This window comes from Brachypodium distachyon, chromosome 2 (genome assembly GCF_000005505.3).
Source record: "Brachypodium distachyon strain Bd21 chromosome 2, Brachypodium_distachyon_v3.0, whole genome shotgun sequence".
NCBI classification, from domain to species: Eukaryota; Viridiplantae; Streptophyta; class Magnoliopsida; order Poales; family Poaceae; genus Brachypodium; species Brachypodium distachyon.
Genome location: NC_016132.3, coordinates 1,524,693 through 1,537,225, shown reverse-complemented (window position 1 = coordinate 1,537,225; position 12,533 = coordinate 1,524,693). Strand labels below are relative to the sequence as shown.

Below are 12,533 nucleotides of genomic sequence, written 5' to 3'. Positions count from 1 at the left end.
TTTTTAGCACAAGAACGGGATTGTGGTTCGGGCTCGGCCGTAACATATGAATATGTCAGCCTGGTACGGCCATAACCGGACCAGGCCGATCTAAATCTGAAAGGTCCAAGTAGATAGCTCGGCCCAGATCTTTCTTCCTTTGGGCCTGTGGCTTTGTGCTCCTCGCTTCCACTTTTTTTTTGTCACTCTCGTAAAATCACTTCCGAATGTTAGTCTGGGAATTTACATTGCTTGCCTCAGGACAATCGTCAGAAGAACAAACAATACAGTAGTCCACAGCTGCCATGTCATCTTAAGTTCTTAACTTAAAGGTGTCAATTACTCCCCAGTTTCGTACTCCCTCCGTCCCATATTAAGTGACTCAAAATTGCCAAATATGGATGTATATATGTTTAAAAAGCGTCTAGATACATTTAATAGAAAGTCACTTAATATGGCACGGAGGGAGTAGTAAGTAACTCAAATTTGTCTAAATATAGTGTATCTTTATCCAAAAAACGTTTAGATAAATGTAATATTTCGTCACTTAGTATGGGACGGAGGGAGTATATGTTTCATTTGGCTTCTTTGTAATTTTGATATATTTCCTCTTTTCAACAAAAGATAAAGATGTCTAAAATTTGTCAAAATTTAGATGTATTTAGATATGACTTAGTGTATAGATGCATTTAAATTTAGTGAAAGTTGAAACATCTTTTGTTGGACGGAGAGAGGAAGTAGCATAATTGATTATTGCACCACTTTACTTCACTTTGATGATTTTGTCTGAACCTGTGTCATTTACACATGAGGTATGAGACCACCTGTAAATGAGATAGGGCGAGGCAAATGGTCAAAGCGCAAAGAGGCATAAATGATCAATTCCCTCGATATACCATGCCCTACTCCCAACGCCACGGTGCCGTTACTCAGAACTTTGGCACGGTCGCTGCCCGAGTCAGCGAAGAAGGAACATCTGTCGGACTTGGATAAAAAACACCGACGAACGAGGGTCGATCGTTTTAGAAAGCCGGTGTCCGGTGACAGCACATGGTTCGTGCAACATCGTGGTTGACCAAAGACGTCCGCCGGGAAGAAGACATGGAGCCCGCCGAACAAGAGATCAACATACACGTATAAAAACACCGACGTTGCGATCGATCCCTCGAATTTCTCCAAGGAAAAAACGAAAAACATCCCCCTTGTGTGCTTGTCGTCCCTGCGCGCACTAGCTATCCGTCTAGACGCCTAGAGTCGCTGACACAGTGACAGTGTGACACGGTCGCTGGTGAGAGGATCGATGCGGACCGGCGACGATGGGAACACCACGCATTGTTCGAACGAACAACCACCAAAGGGACACGTACGGATTTTAGATCCAGATAAAAAAAACATTAACAGCTTATCATCGTACATATGCCATCGTGGTATGCAGCAGTACCAGGGACTACCGTCTACCGGCCTGTCAGTCATTAGTCGCGACCCGATACGGATTCCGGCACAGGTAGCAGCCCCCCTGACGGCGAATTCGGCCGATGTGCGAGAGGAGGAAGCAAAAGTCAATTGGATCGAGCAAGTAGCGAGCGTACGTGAAAGTGCGGATACGAACGAACGAACCGCCCACATGGCCCATGGACCCGGGAAGTGAATGCGGATCGAGCGACCGGAATTAAGCAAACCAAACCCACCCCCGTTGCGTGCGTGCGTGCATCGCCCGAATTCGTACTGCGATCTGGAGATGATGGCGCGCGTCGGTTCAGGTCAGGTCAGAAGGGATGGCAGTCTCGGTCCCGTTGCGTGGAGAAGCGGAGGAGAGGCGGCAAGGCAAAGGGCAACAACGGCTAGCTTGGTTTTGAAAAGGGGCACACGGCACGGGCACCCACTGGCCACTGCACGACCACGATGGCCAGCTCAGACGGAGAGCACCGACCTGGGTGATCGGCCGCTTTCCAGCTACGACCCCACGCGAAAAAGAGAGTCCACCACGCTCCATCCATCTCCGGTTCTCCGAGGCCGAGAGCGCGCGTCCTGCTCCTGCCTGCCGCGCACCAGTGAGATGACCAACTATGGCCGCGCGTAACCAGGACCCATGGTTCTGGCATCTGGTTGCGGTTCGTTAATGTACAACTCTCCCCCGGAGGCGTATTGATACGACCGGGCACGTACAGATTTTGAAAGGAAAAAAATGTACGCGTACGCTGGTTTCAGTTGGGCCTACTACGTGGATCGGTCGCCTTTAGATCAGATCGATTTCTCGCTGGACCGAAAAGACCGTAGTAGCTATGTACGCTGCATAGCAATTAGTAGTAAATGCTCCGCCGGTAATTTAAAGGCGCTTTACTTTACACACCCGTCGCAAAAACACGCAGATTTGTACGTCCACAGCAGCCCGAAGCGGCGCAGACCGCTGCAGCACCACCATAAAACCAGCACCCACTCAGTCAGTCAGTCAGTCATCCAACACCACACTCCTCCACAGCAAACCGCCACCCCGACCACTGTAGTATCCCATCCCACCACGCCCGTTTGAATGTGAGAAAGAGAGGGAAACCAAACCACCCGAGACCTCGCCGCGGCCGGCAAGCCAGCCATGCCGAGGTCGTCCTCAATCTCCTCCTCCTCGAAGCCCATCCTGGGCAGGGCCATGGCCATCCTGGCGCTGCCGCTGTCCAAGGCCAAGGCAAGGAAGAGCCTGCTGCTCTTCAGCAAGCACCGGCCGTGGCCGGGGGCCAACCGCCGCCGCCTCCGCCACTACAACTACGCCTACGTCGGCGAGTACCAGTTCTCCCCCTCCGCCTCTCCGCTCCTCCTCCCGCGCCCGCCCGGCGTCTCCACCTGGCGCTCCATCAGGAAGCGCAGCAAGACCGGCAGCACGGTCAGGATGATCCTCGCCTCCCTCTGCTTCTGCGGCGCCGCCGCAGCAGAAGAAAGCGCGGGCCTCGACGGCTTCCTCCTGCCGCCGCCGCTGCCACGGACCCATGAATCCCCGCGGGCTCTGGGCTGGGCCGGCGACGGCGACGAGGAGGAGATTGAGGAAGAGGAGTATGGGGACGAGGAGGTGGACGGCCGCGCGGAAAGGTTCATCGAGCGGTTCTACGAGGAGATGCGCCTTCAGCAGCAGCAGCAGCAGAGCTCTCTCACCCACCGCCTCCTCTAGACCTCTCCTGACTCCTCTCGCCATGGGCGTCGCGAGCTATCTTAGCTGCAGTTCTGTCCCGCTTGAAATTCGTCCCTGCTTCGTGGTCTCTCTCCATCGCATCTCCTCTGTTGTTGTTGCTGTCGTTCTGTCCACTGATGGACTTCATGTCTGAATTTACACGCTCGTCGTACTGTCACCTTACTGTTCCTCTGTTGGTCGCTGTGGTGCTGATTAATTTTATCTTCGATCGAGTTCAAATTTTGGCCCACAATTACGGCTTGTTTTTGTTGTTTGCTTGGCGATATCACGCAGCACGTCTCTATTCGAATTCGGCTGTTTGTTTCGAAATCCCAAGGAACGGCAACGGCCGGTGGCAGAGAGCAAACCGTGCTAAAAAGTTCACCGTTATTTAATGTGATAAAAAAAAAGAGCATTTCAAGGTGCGCATCAAGTCAATCGAGGAACGAATGCTCTTTTCCTAATGCAGAGAATGCGCGGCTCTGCTTCGAGAACTGGCACTGTTTTGTTCTCTGGCTCTTGCCTGTTTCCTGGTGAGTTTGTGCTACTCCTACTTAACAACAAGAGCAAGTCCAGGAAATGAAGCAATAAACTATCCCAGATTGCTCAGTGGGAGCTTGTTCACAAATCACAACGGCATAATCATGCCGAAAAAGAGGTTAAAAGCGTTCCAGATAAAGAGAATGTTTTCCGAGGGATTAGCTAGTCTTGCTTGATAGATCCAGCAAAAGATCCCCTTTTTCCATCATCACACAAGGCAAAGTGTCCTTCGACAGACAAACAAACTCAGTAATTCCAGGAGGAATCAGTAGAAAAACGAAATTTCGGTCTACAACACTAGGGTATAAAATCCTTCAAAGTTCTTACAATTATTCAGTGAAATGGCAGAAAGGTCTCAGAGGGTAAAAAAGTGCAGACACTTTAGCACGTTTCAGTTAGAAGGTACCGAATAACCGGCAGGACTGCTTCGATCTTACTACATGAGACTGTACAAAAATTTCCTTACAGACTATCCGAAGAGTGTTATTTATATGTGATCATGTCCTGTGAACCAGAAGCCTTTTCATCACCATTGTTCGAATGCAAACTCATCAACCAGCGCCTCAAGTATGTCCTCCTCAATCGCGACGCTGATATCAAATGCTTCGACTTGGCACGCGTCCCACCTGGCAGCCACTTGGTCCAGTTCTTTCTCGGCGGCTTGGTTCGAAGAAATCTGGCTAGTTTGCCTCCAGCTGCTGACCTTTTCGGATATCTCCCCCTTCAATAGGTCTTTGCTCAAAGTGAGAGGCAATCTCAGCCACGCCTTGTATCCACATTTGCCAAAATTGCTGAACTTTGAATCCAGAGACTCTACAATGCAGTCAAATAGGAAGTTGGTATGTTGATACTTCTTTTCTTCCGTGAAACCTACGCTCTTCGATCCACCACACAAGCCATCAACAGTTTCCAGCATTTCAATGATGAAATAATGGAGTGATAGACTTGGTGGCGTGGTACAGAAAAGGGTACTGTCCAGAAGGAGTTCAGCATTTGAAATAGCTTCTCCAATGCTGTGGAGCCTGCCTTCTAAGAACTCGAAATCATGCACCGCAAAAGTCTGATCACATGATATTTCACCACTGCCATGAGCATCAGTCTTCATTGTGTCCACGGACATGGCCAAATCTTCAATGTCAGATTCTAAATTGAAGAGATCTTCCATTTTGTTCTCAATTGAGCTCAAGAATTCTTTACCCTCTGCAAGCAAAAGAGCAAAAAAAAAGATACCATCATACTCTACTTAGTCGAAGCACAAACACAGCTTACACACGCCAAAACCTACTAATCAAATTCATTGCGCAACTTAGAATTGTTTTAAGCTTCCTATGAAAATAACTGGTTTGAGCTGCAAACATCTCACTATACTTATAAAACATCCAAATGTCAAATGTGACAGAACACCATCTTATTCTAGCAAAATATTAGTGATACACGAACACAATCTACTGTTGCTTTTCCTACACATTTGCACACATGACCTTCAAATCGTACCAAGCATCAAGGAGTGCACGAAAGCTATCAATTTTGGGGCCAATGCATTTTATACAAAACATAACTTTTCATTCGTGGTTTTATCGACATATTTATTTACTTCAGTTCAGCAACAGAAGCTGAGTAAATTAATAAAGCGAAAGGATTAATTTCTAGCTCAGCATCAAGGTGATAAAAAATTTACCGGTCTTTTCAGTTGGACTTCCTAAGGAGGAAGCATCATTTGAGAAGCATGCTTCCAGGACTGATGTTGGACTTGGTTGATTGGGCTCATCGTTCATGCATGTAGCGGAAGAATCAGCCTCTTGGTCATCCTGGATCTAGAACAAAAGAAGTTATCCAAATTTCAATAGTCAGAAAGAAAAAATAGTAGTTCAGCATCTTCTGCAGGTATCAGCACCAAAGTTGACATATCCTTAATTCAGTAAATACTTGGGAACAACCAATAACATCTTGTAAACAAAACTCACAAATGCGTCATCTATGGATTTCTTGCTAATCTTTGTTAGTAGTGTCTACCATTAGACAAAGTGCTACATATAAGCACTAAAAGTTCATATTTATTGAACAAGTCAGAAAGGGAAGACACATATAAAATATCAAAGACATATTGATCAGAGCGACATTTATTGAAGCATATATAACAGTTAATAAACAGTTGATATAATGAAGCAGCAAGGCAACATCTAAACTGACCTGATAACGCTGCTGAAAATCAGGCGATTGATCATTGGAATTGCATACAGTTTGCACATTATTTAGGTGAGCTGGTGAATCAGAATGATCACTAGTTTGGGACACAGAGGTGTTTGTGTCATTAGTAAGGGCAGAGATGAGCTCTTGAAGCACTGAGGCAGTCAAGTTCCGGGAACAAGCTTCACTTGGCTCAACCCTATCAGACATGCCAAGTTCATAGATTTTTGCTTTCAACAATCTGCTAAATTCCTCTTTCTCAGATGTATCAACAACACAAGGTTGAGCTTCCAAACATGTGGCATCTACTACCGGCATTCTTGCACAACTGGTATCAAATTGGGTACATTGGAAACCTCTCTTCTCTGAAACTTTACCATGTGATGAAGCCCTGGATACTGGCCTGACTGATGAACTAGATGCAACTGCAACTGCAACTGCATTACGATCTTCTCTGTTGCCGCGAGATATACCACGGTCCATCGTCTTGTGTGATCCTCTCCTCGGCCCAGATGCATTACTTGTGTTCCTACTCGTGGATGCCAACCCACTTCGATCGATCACGTCTCGGTGACTGCTTCTCTGCGTATAGGTCGAATTCGTCAACTCCCTCCTCCTTGGACCAGAACTATGTGCTGCCCTCCTACTACTACCAGATACCAGTTCACGAGCATTGCCGCTCGGACGCATCGAACTAACCAAGTTCACAGAGCCAACACTCCTAGAAACATCTGGCCTCGAGAAGGTTCCCCGTCTGCGCAACAGCCTCTCTTCTGTTCTAGCGCCAGCATTGCGCGATCTAACCCCAGCACAACTGCCCATTCCATCGATTCTTACCCTATTACCTCTGCGCACTGCATCCACATCAGAAGTGCCTGAACTTGTGTATGCATCACCAAAATCTGTTCTTGGCAGAACCACCGTATCACTCCCCACTGATCCTTCAACAGCAATGCTGCTCATGGCGTTCATGGAGTGCGTCTCGTGCCAGCGGGAAGTAACGGCACTGCCCCGTCCTCCTGTATCCGCCGGAGGAGGAGTGGGACGCTCCGACGACAGGCTACCGGAGCGAGACAAGAAGTCGTCGAGCGTACCGCCCCAGCTGTGGTGCTGGTAGGCGCCGGAGTGGCGGTGCTGCGGGGAGGAGCAGGCGTACGCGAGGGCCTGCAGCCTGGGGGCGCTGGCCTTCGATGAGCTCCCCCGCGCGGCTGGGTCCAGCAGCCTCGCCGCGGCCGCGTGCACGAGCCGGCTGCCCCGCCTCGGGCTCCGAGCCGGCAGGTCGGCGCTGTGGTGGCTCCGCGGCGCGTGTGCGGATGCCGGCGCGGATGAACGGCGGCTCGGTGGCAACATTCTCACCACTGCTGCCGGCTCATTGTCCCCCGCTGCCGAATCCACCTTCCGCTGCTTCTGCGGCCTCGGCGGCGCCGCGGGCTGGGCCGCGGCGGCGGGCCAGGAGTCGAGGCCCATGAGGCGCGCCACGACGCCCGGAGCGGCGGCGGCACCGGCACCATCGGCTTCGCTGCCCGTTCTCAGCGCGGGGCGAGGCGGCGGGGTGGTGGAACTGGAAGGCGGCGGGGCCGGGAGCCTGCGTGGAGAGGAGGCGGAGGAGCGGATGGAGGAGGGGAGGAGGCGGCGCGGGGAGAAGAGGCGGCGCTTGCGGGCGAGGCGGCGGTGCCAGTCCAGGAGGTGGAACAGCACTCCACCAGCGCAACCCCCGCCGCCGGCACCGCCGAACGGCGGCTTCTTCTCCACAATGGCCAGGCTCGTACCGCTCATCCTCCCTCCCTACCGCGCGAGCTCGGGTTGCCGACGAGGCCGTGTGTAGTCGCTTTGGCCGACCCGTGCTTCGATTCGATTCCAGGCGTGGAAAGCGAGGGTCGCGTGGAGCACAGCAGAGGATGTTGTAGTAGCTGGCACGCAACGGCAGCTAGAGCTAACCCCCTCCTCCACCTCGGCACGCGCCGCGAGGAAGGAGGTGAAGGGAGGTGTGGGCGATGACAGGTGGGGCTCTTGGGGACCTTGGGCCGTGGCGTCAGTGGCGGTAGGTTTGCCTCCGGCGGCGTGACGCTGACGGGACAAGAGGGACGCGTCGCGGAGAAGGAAAGCCAACCGAGCAGCTGATGCAGCAGCTTTTCTCTCCTCGGCACAGGGATCGAAGCGAGGCTTGGGGGGCTGGAACGACCTGAGCGGAGAGGCGGAGAGGAGAGAGATGGCGCGCAGTCCGACTTACCGGTGGGCCAGGCCTCGTGTGCGGACGGGTACTTCACAGGACGGGAGGAGGAAGCCAATGGCAGCAGCAGCCTTGTGATCAGCTGCTGCTGGCCATGGATGGGGAGGGAACAAAGCTGTACTTCAGCGGAGTGTGCGGCTTTTCGTTTCCTTTTCTGGTTTCCTGCTCGAGGAGGTGGCCAGTCAAAAAGAAAGAAAAGCGCCCAATAATCCGATATGTGCCGCGGACCACCGACACGATCGATCGAGAGCGAAGGCCGTCCATTTCCTTTTCCTCCGTTACCGGTACGTAGCTTTCATGCACCGATGTACAACAACATCTTTTTCTCCATAGCCGGTGGCCGCACACCGGGACGATCGCAACGGTGTTGTCCCCGCCGGGGAACATGTCAAGACAAAATGAGGGCCACGTAGTGCCAGTACTCTCACCGAGCGGATGCCGATCGGGACAAACGGCGGAAGAGGGAGGGTAGGTGAGGTGGGCGCAGGCGGCACCGGCCGTTGGTACGCAAGCAAGCGCGTCGGTGCATGGGACTCGGTGGGGATAGATAGATCATCATCGGTGGATCGGCGATCGGCGCGCGGCGGCAGAGATATAAAAAAAACGAAAAAGGAGTGGACAACCGGGTCAGTGTTGAAGACCCAAGCGCGCCGATTGTCGGGTTCACTTCTCGCTGCGGTCTTTTCACTCACCCACACGGCCGGTCAGTCAGTCACACTGTGGCGTCGGCACGGCTGGTGCGTGGTGCGTGGCATGGCCAGGAGGAGCGGATGGAGCTGGCCTGCGCCGCGTGGATCGGTCAAAGGCGACGGACTCTTCGTTTCTCGTCGTCCCGATCCGTGACGGGCTGGGGCCAGAGACAGGGCCGTCAAAGGGCGCAGGGGTCTCGACGCGACACGGGCCAACAGTGTCCCTCAGTTTGGATGTGGACGGGTGCGGAATGGATTATTGAGTGGGTCCTTCGTCAGATGCGGCACACGCACAGCGCCGAGTCTCGCTTGCCCGGCGCTCGGCACCGTCGGCACCCCTGCTTCTCTTCACTTCTTCGATCTCTTGCACATCGACAACCAGTGATCAGTATTGGGGACTAAGTTTTTAGTTTGTCAAAGCGTCCGTTAAAAACAGAAGAAGCAACAGTCTTTTACTAGACCGATTTTACTCGCGGGATTTCCGGGGTCGGACGCGGTAGAGGGTGGTCTCGCAAAGGGCGATCGACTCATGATCATTGATCATGATTCCCTCCTTCTGCCCTTTTCGTGAGCGGAAGCTCGATGGCTGCATCATCTACCTATGCATCATGGCCGTGTGCTACTCATTTTGTTCATAGCGCCGTCGTGCAGTATGATGATTTGTCGATATATGCAGCGTATGTTTTGCACATCACGAGCTGATGATGGGCGCCAGCCGCCATGCTGCGGGCCAAAACCTTCCTTCCTGCCGTTGCAAGCTTTGACAGATGAAAGTGTAGCTGCTGCAGGCTGTGTGACTTCAGTCTCACTCCTGTCGCTCTTGATGCGTGCTCCAAGAGACCAAGATCCAAGGTGTACGTACCGTTTCTTTATGATTGGGGTAGCTGGTCTGGTGGCGTTGGCGTACGCAGGCAGAATGGCCGCGGTAATACTGTTACTATCGGCACAAGCTATGTTCATGATCGATGTACCGGGATGCGAGACTTCAGAACACCTAAAACAATAGCAACTGTTCCTCTCTGTGTAAGTATGATGAGCTATACTGATTAGTTCAATTTAATAAGTTATGCGTCGAGGTGAGGTGATTGCCTCATTTTCAATGTTGCACCGTTGGTTTTTACGAGTTTTGGACCAGAAGAAGTTGGAGAATGAGATGGCTCTGACCAAGGACTGGAAGCTACCATTCAGAAATCTACGAGGAACAACAACTAGCACTTGGGTTATTATCGACAACCACATCATGCTATGGCATCAAAAAAGAGTTACAGTGACACTTCAAATTAGAGCATCGCATCAGTTTGAAGAACCGCGTTCAGCGACAAGATGAAAACGAAAACTAAAATCGTTTCTTTCACTGACACTTGTCGTTTCTTTCATTGACACTTGCAATTTCTATTCACCAGTGACTCGACATCACGTGTCACGTCCAGCCAGGGTGAGAGAGGGGTTGCCGGGATGGTCGCAAGCCTCTCCGTCTCCGCCATTTGGTCTTGGCCTTTGTCTCTCGGACGCGGAGGCGTGCCGAGACGGCACACTATTCCGACGGCGGACGTCGCACAGCCCACACCGGACGGGACGCCGCACAGCCGTCGTCGTCGGAGCCGGAACCGGTCGAATCAATGGCTGCGGCGGCCCAGGGATTTGAGGACGCCGGCGAGCGCTTGAAGAGGAGGAAGGGGAGGAGCGGCGGACGGCAGAGGCCGGCGGGCAGTGGAGGAACGGCCGGGACCGGCGGTGAGAAAGAGCAGCGCCCGCCGGTAGAGCAGGAGGACGCGATTTGCGAGCGGCCGACGGATGAGACGAAGAAGATCGGAGCGAGAGATCGATGCGGCGGAGACAAACGAATCGATGTTGCAGCTAAGAAACGGCCCATCCCTTCGTTTTCTGGATGCAGGCTCGCGTGCAACGTGCGGACGCGGCCCAGGCAACCAAACGGGCCTATTTTTGCCGCAAATTCGGGTGCGGCCCAAGGCTACTGCGCGCGACCCAGCGAAGGAGGCCAGGTTTAGTCCCACCTCGGTCAGTTATCTAAAATCCGACCGCTTTAAATATTCCTCCCCTTACTAGTAACACTTTTACCGCTGGGTCCCTGTCGCGTAGCCAAGCATGCACTTTGTGAGGGGCAGCGTTGAAACTGGAGTTTTTTTTATTAGCCCGATGCCTTTTCTATTTCATCCGCGCCAATCAATCATGCCAACCCGGCAACCCCAGTACAAGGACACGCAAACAACAAAACAGAACACCTACGGAGTCCAGTCCGTCAGAGATGCATGTCGAGCACGAGCGGCTGATCCCCTTTGCTGACATCGAACGCCCTCCTAACTCTTGCCATCTCTTTCCACCACGTCCTCTTCTGGGACAAAAAAATCAATGAAGGGAAGGCAAAACTGAGGCCGTAGGAAGGCAACAAACCGATTTTTTAAGTTGATTTGTTAGAAGGGTCGATCAAATGGATGGATTTTTGAGGATTTGAAGCATGGGTATTAATTTCAGATCGGGAATAACAGAAACCTTGGTTGGGTATCACTTTTACCTCGCGTTAGGCTGTACCCAGGGGCAAATGAAAGACTCGGGAACTGTGCTCAACTGCATCGTCATCCGAGATCAGCCGGGATGGTGCGGCTACGGCCTGGGCAGCGGTCGAGACGGGCAACTTCGATGGATGCTCTCCGGCGGAGGGCGAGCTCCATCCGTGCCGTCATGGGTGGGGCGACAGCGGCAATCTCGGACGGTCAAGTTCAAAGGCGACAGAGCAACGCCGCGAGCAAGAATGGCGTCCAGACGAAAGAGGGTAAGGGATTTGGTGGTGCAGTAATTAGAAATGTGTTCGTTCCCCTGACGAGACCGGCGCTTGCGTCAGGCCTCTCCCGGTGCATTGTCTATCTTAAATAACTCTATATTGCATTGTACTTCTCCGTTTCATAATTTTTGTCTCAAATTTGCTCAAACATAGATGTATTTATTCCTAAAAACTGTCTAGTTACATTTAATATTTCGACAAGAATTATGGAACGGAGGTGGTACCTTAGTTGTCTCTAAACAAGGCTGCATTAATTAATTTAGTAGTTGTGTTTGCATTTGATTGGAGGAATCAATGTCTTTGCCTATGTCTACGTGTAAGAGTAGTATCTCCAACAAAAGACAACCCTCCTCTATTTCTTCATTAACTAGCATGGCACGTCAGCAAAATGTCTAAAATATTGTACTAAGAGACCAACATTGCGATAGGCCTAAGATACGAACTTTCCTTCTTTCTTCTTTAACGTGACGCCACCTCACCAAAAATCCGACGTGGCAGCTCTAAGATACTCCTTGCGTCACTGACATGTGTACCCTACGAGCTTCCCCACATCCCGTACGCCCCGTCCCCATCCCGTCACCTTCTCTCACCATTGCCCTCCCAGCGACCACCATGGCGTTCGACGACCACTCCGAGACACCCTTTTTCCGAGTAGCCCTCCGATTTCGAGTGTTGGGTCCGTTGCATAGGAAACAAAAAATTTCCTACGAGAAGTGCGGAAGAAAACCCAAGAATATATATACTAGATGTATGTAACGAGAGGGATCATGAACACCATACCCTCATAGACCGCTAAGCGTTATGATCACGAGATCGTTGTTGGTGTAGTGGAACTTTCAATGAGATCAATCTCAGTGCCGAACGGACAGCACCTCCTTGGTATCCACACGTTCAGCTTCACGTTGTCTCCTCCTTCCTCGATCCAGCAAGCGAGAGGGAGAGGTAGACGAG

At 51.8% G+C, this 12,533-nt stretch overlaps 2 protein-coding genes and 1 long non-coding RNA gene across 3 annotated transcripts; 1 reads left to right on the top strand and 2 right to left on the bottom strand.

Annotated features, from left to right (window-relative positions):
• Positions 1 to 2,406: 2,406 nt before the first annotated feature.
• On the top strand, positions 2,407 to 3,389 carry LOC100830711. Its single transcript, XM_003565248.4, has one exon. The coding sequence runs from the start codon at positions 2,570 to 2,572 to the stop codon at positions 3,134 to 3,136; it is 567 nt and encodes a 188-aa protein (XP_003565296.1). The 5' UTR covers positions 2,407 to 2,569; the 3' UTR covers positions 3,137 to 3,389.
• A 540-nt stretch (positions 3,390 to 3,929) lies between these two features.
• Positions 3,930 to 8,251, bottom strand: LOC100830318. The gene is made up of 3 exons (XM_003568049.4): positions 5,867 to 8,251; positions 5,355 to 5,490; positions 3,930 to 4,876 (listed from the first exon to the last, which is right to left on the bottom strand). The coding sequence occupies exons 1-3, from the start codon at positions 7,637 to 7,639 to the stop codon at positions 4,203 to 4,205; spliced, it is 2,583 nt and encodes an 860-aa protein (XP_003568097.1). The 5' UTR covers positions 7,640 to 8,251; the 3' UTR covers positions 3,930 to 4,202.
• A 2,659-nt stretch (positions 8,252 to 10,910) lies between these two features.
• On the bottom strand, positions 10,911 to 11,850 carry LOC112271028. The gene is made up of 2 exons (XR_002963805.1): positions 11,316 to 11,850; positions 10,911 to 11,135 (listed from the first exon to the last, which is right to left on the bottom strand). It is a non-coding gene; the product is annotated as an uncharacterized LOC112271028 (long non-coding RNA).
• Positions 11,851 to 12,533: the final 683 nt, after the last annotated feature.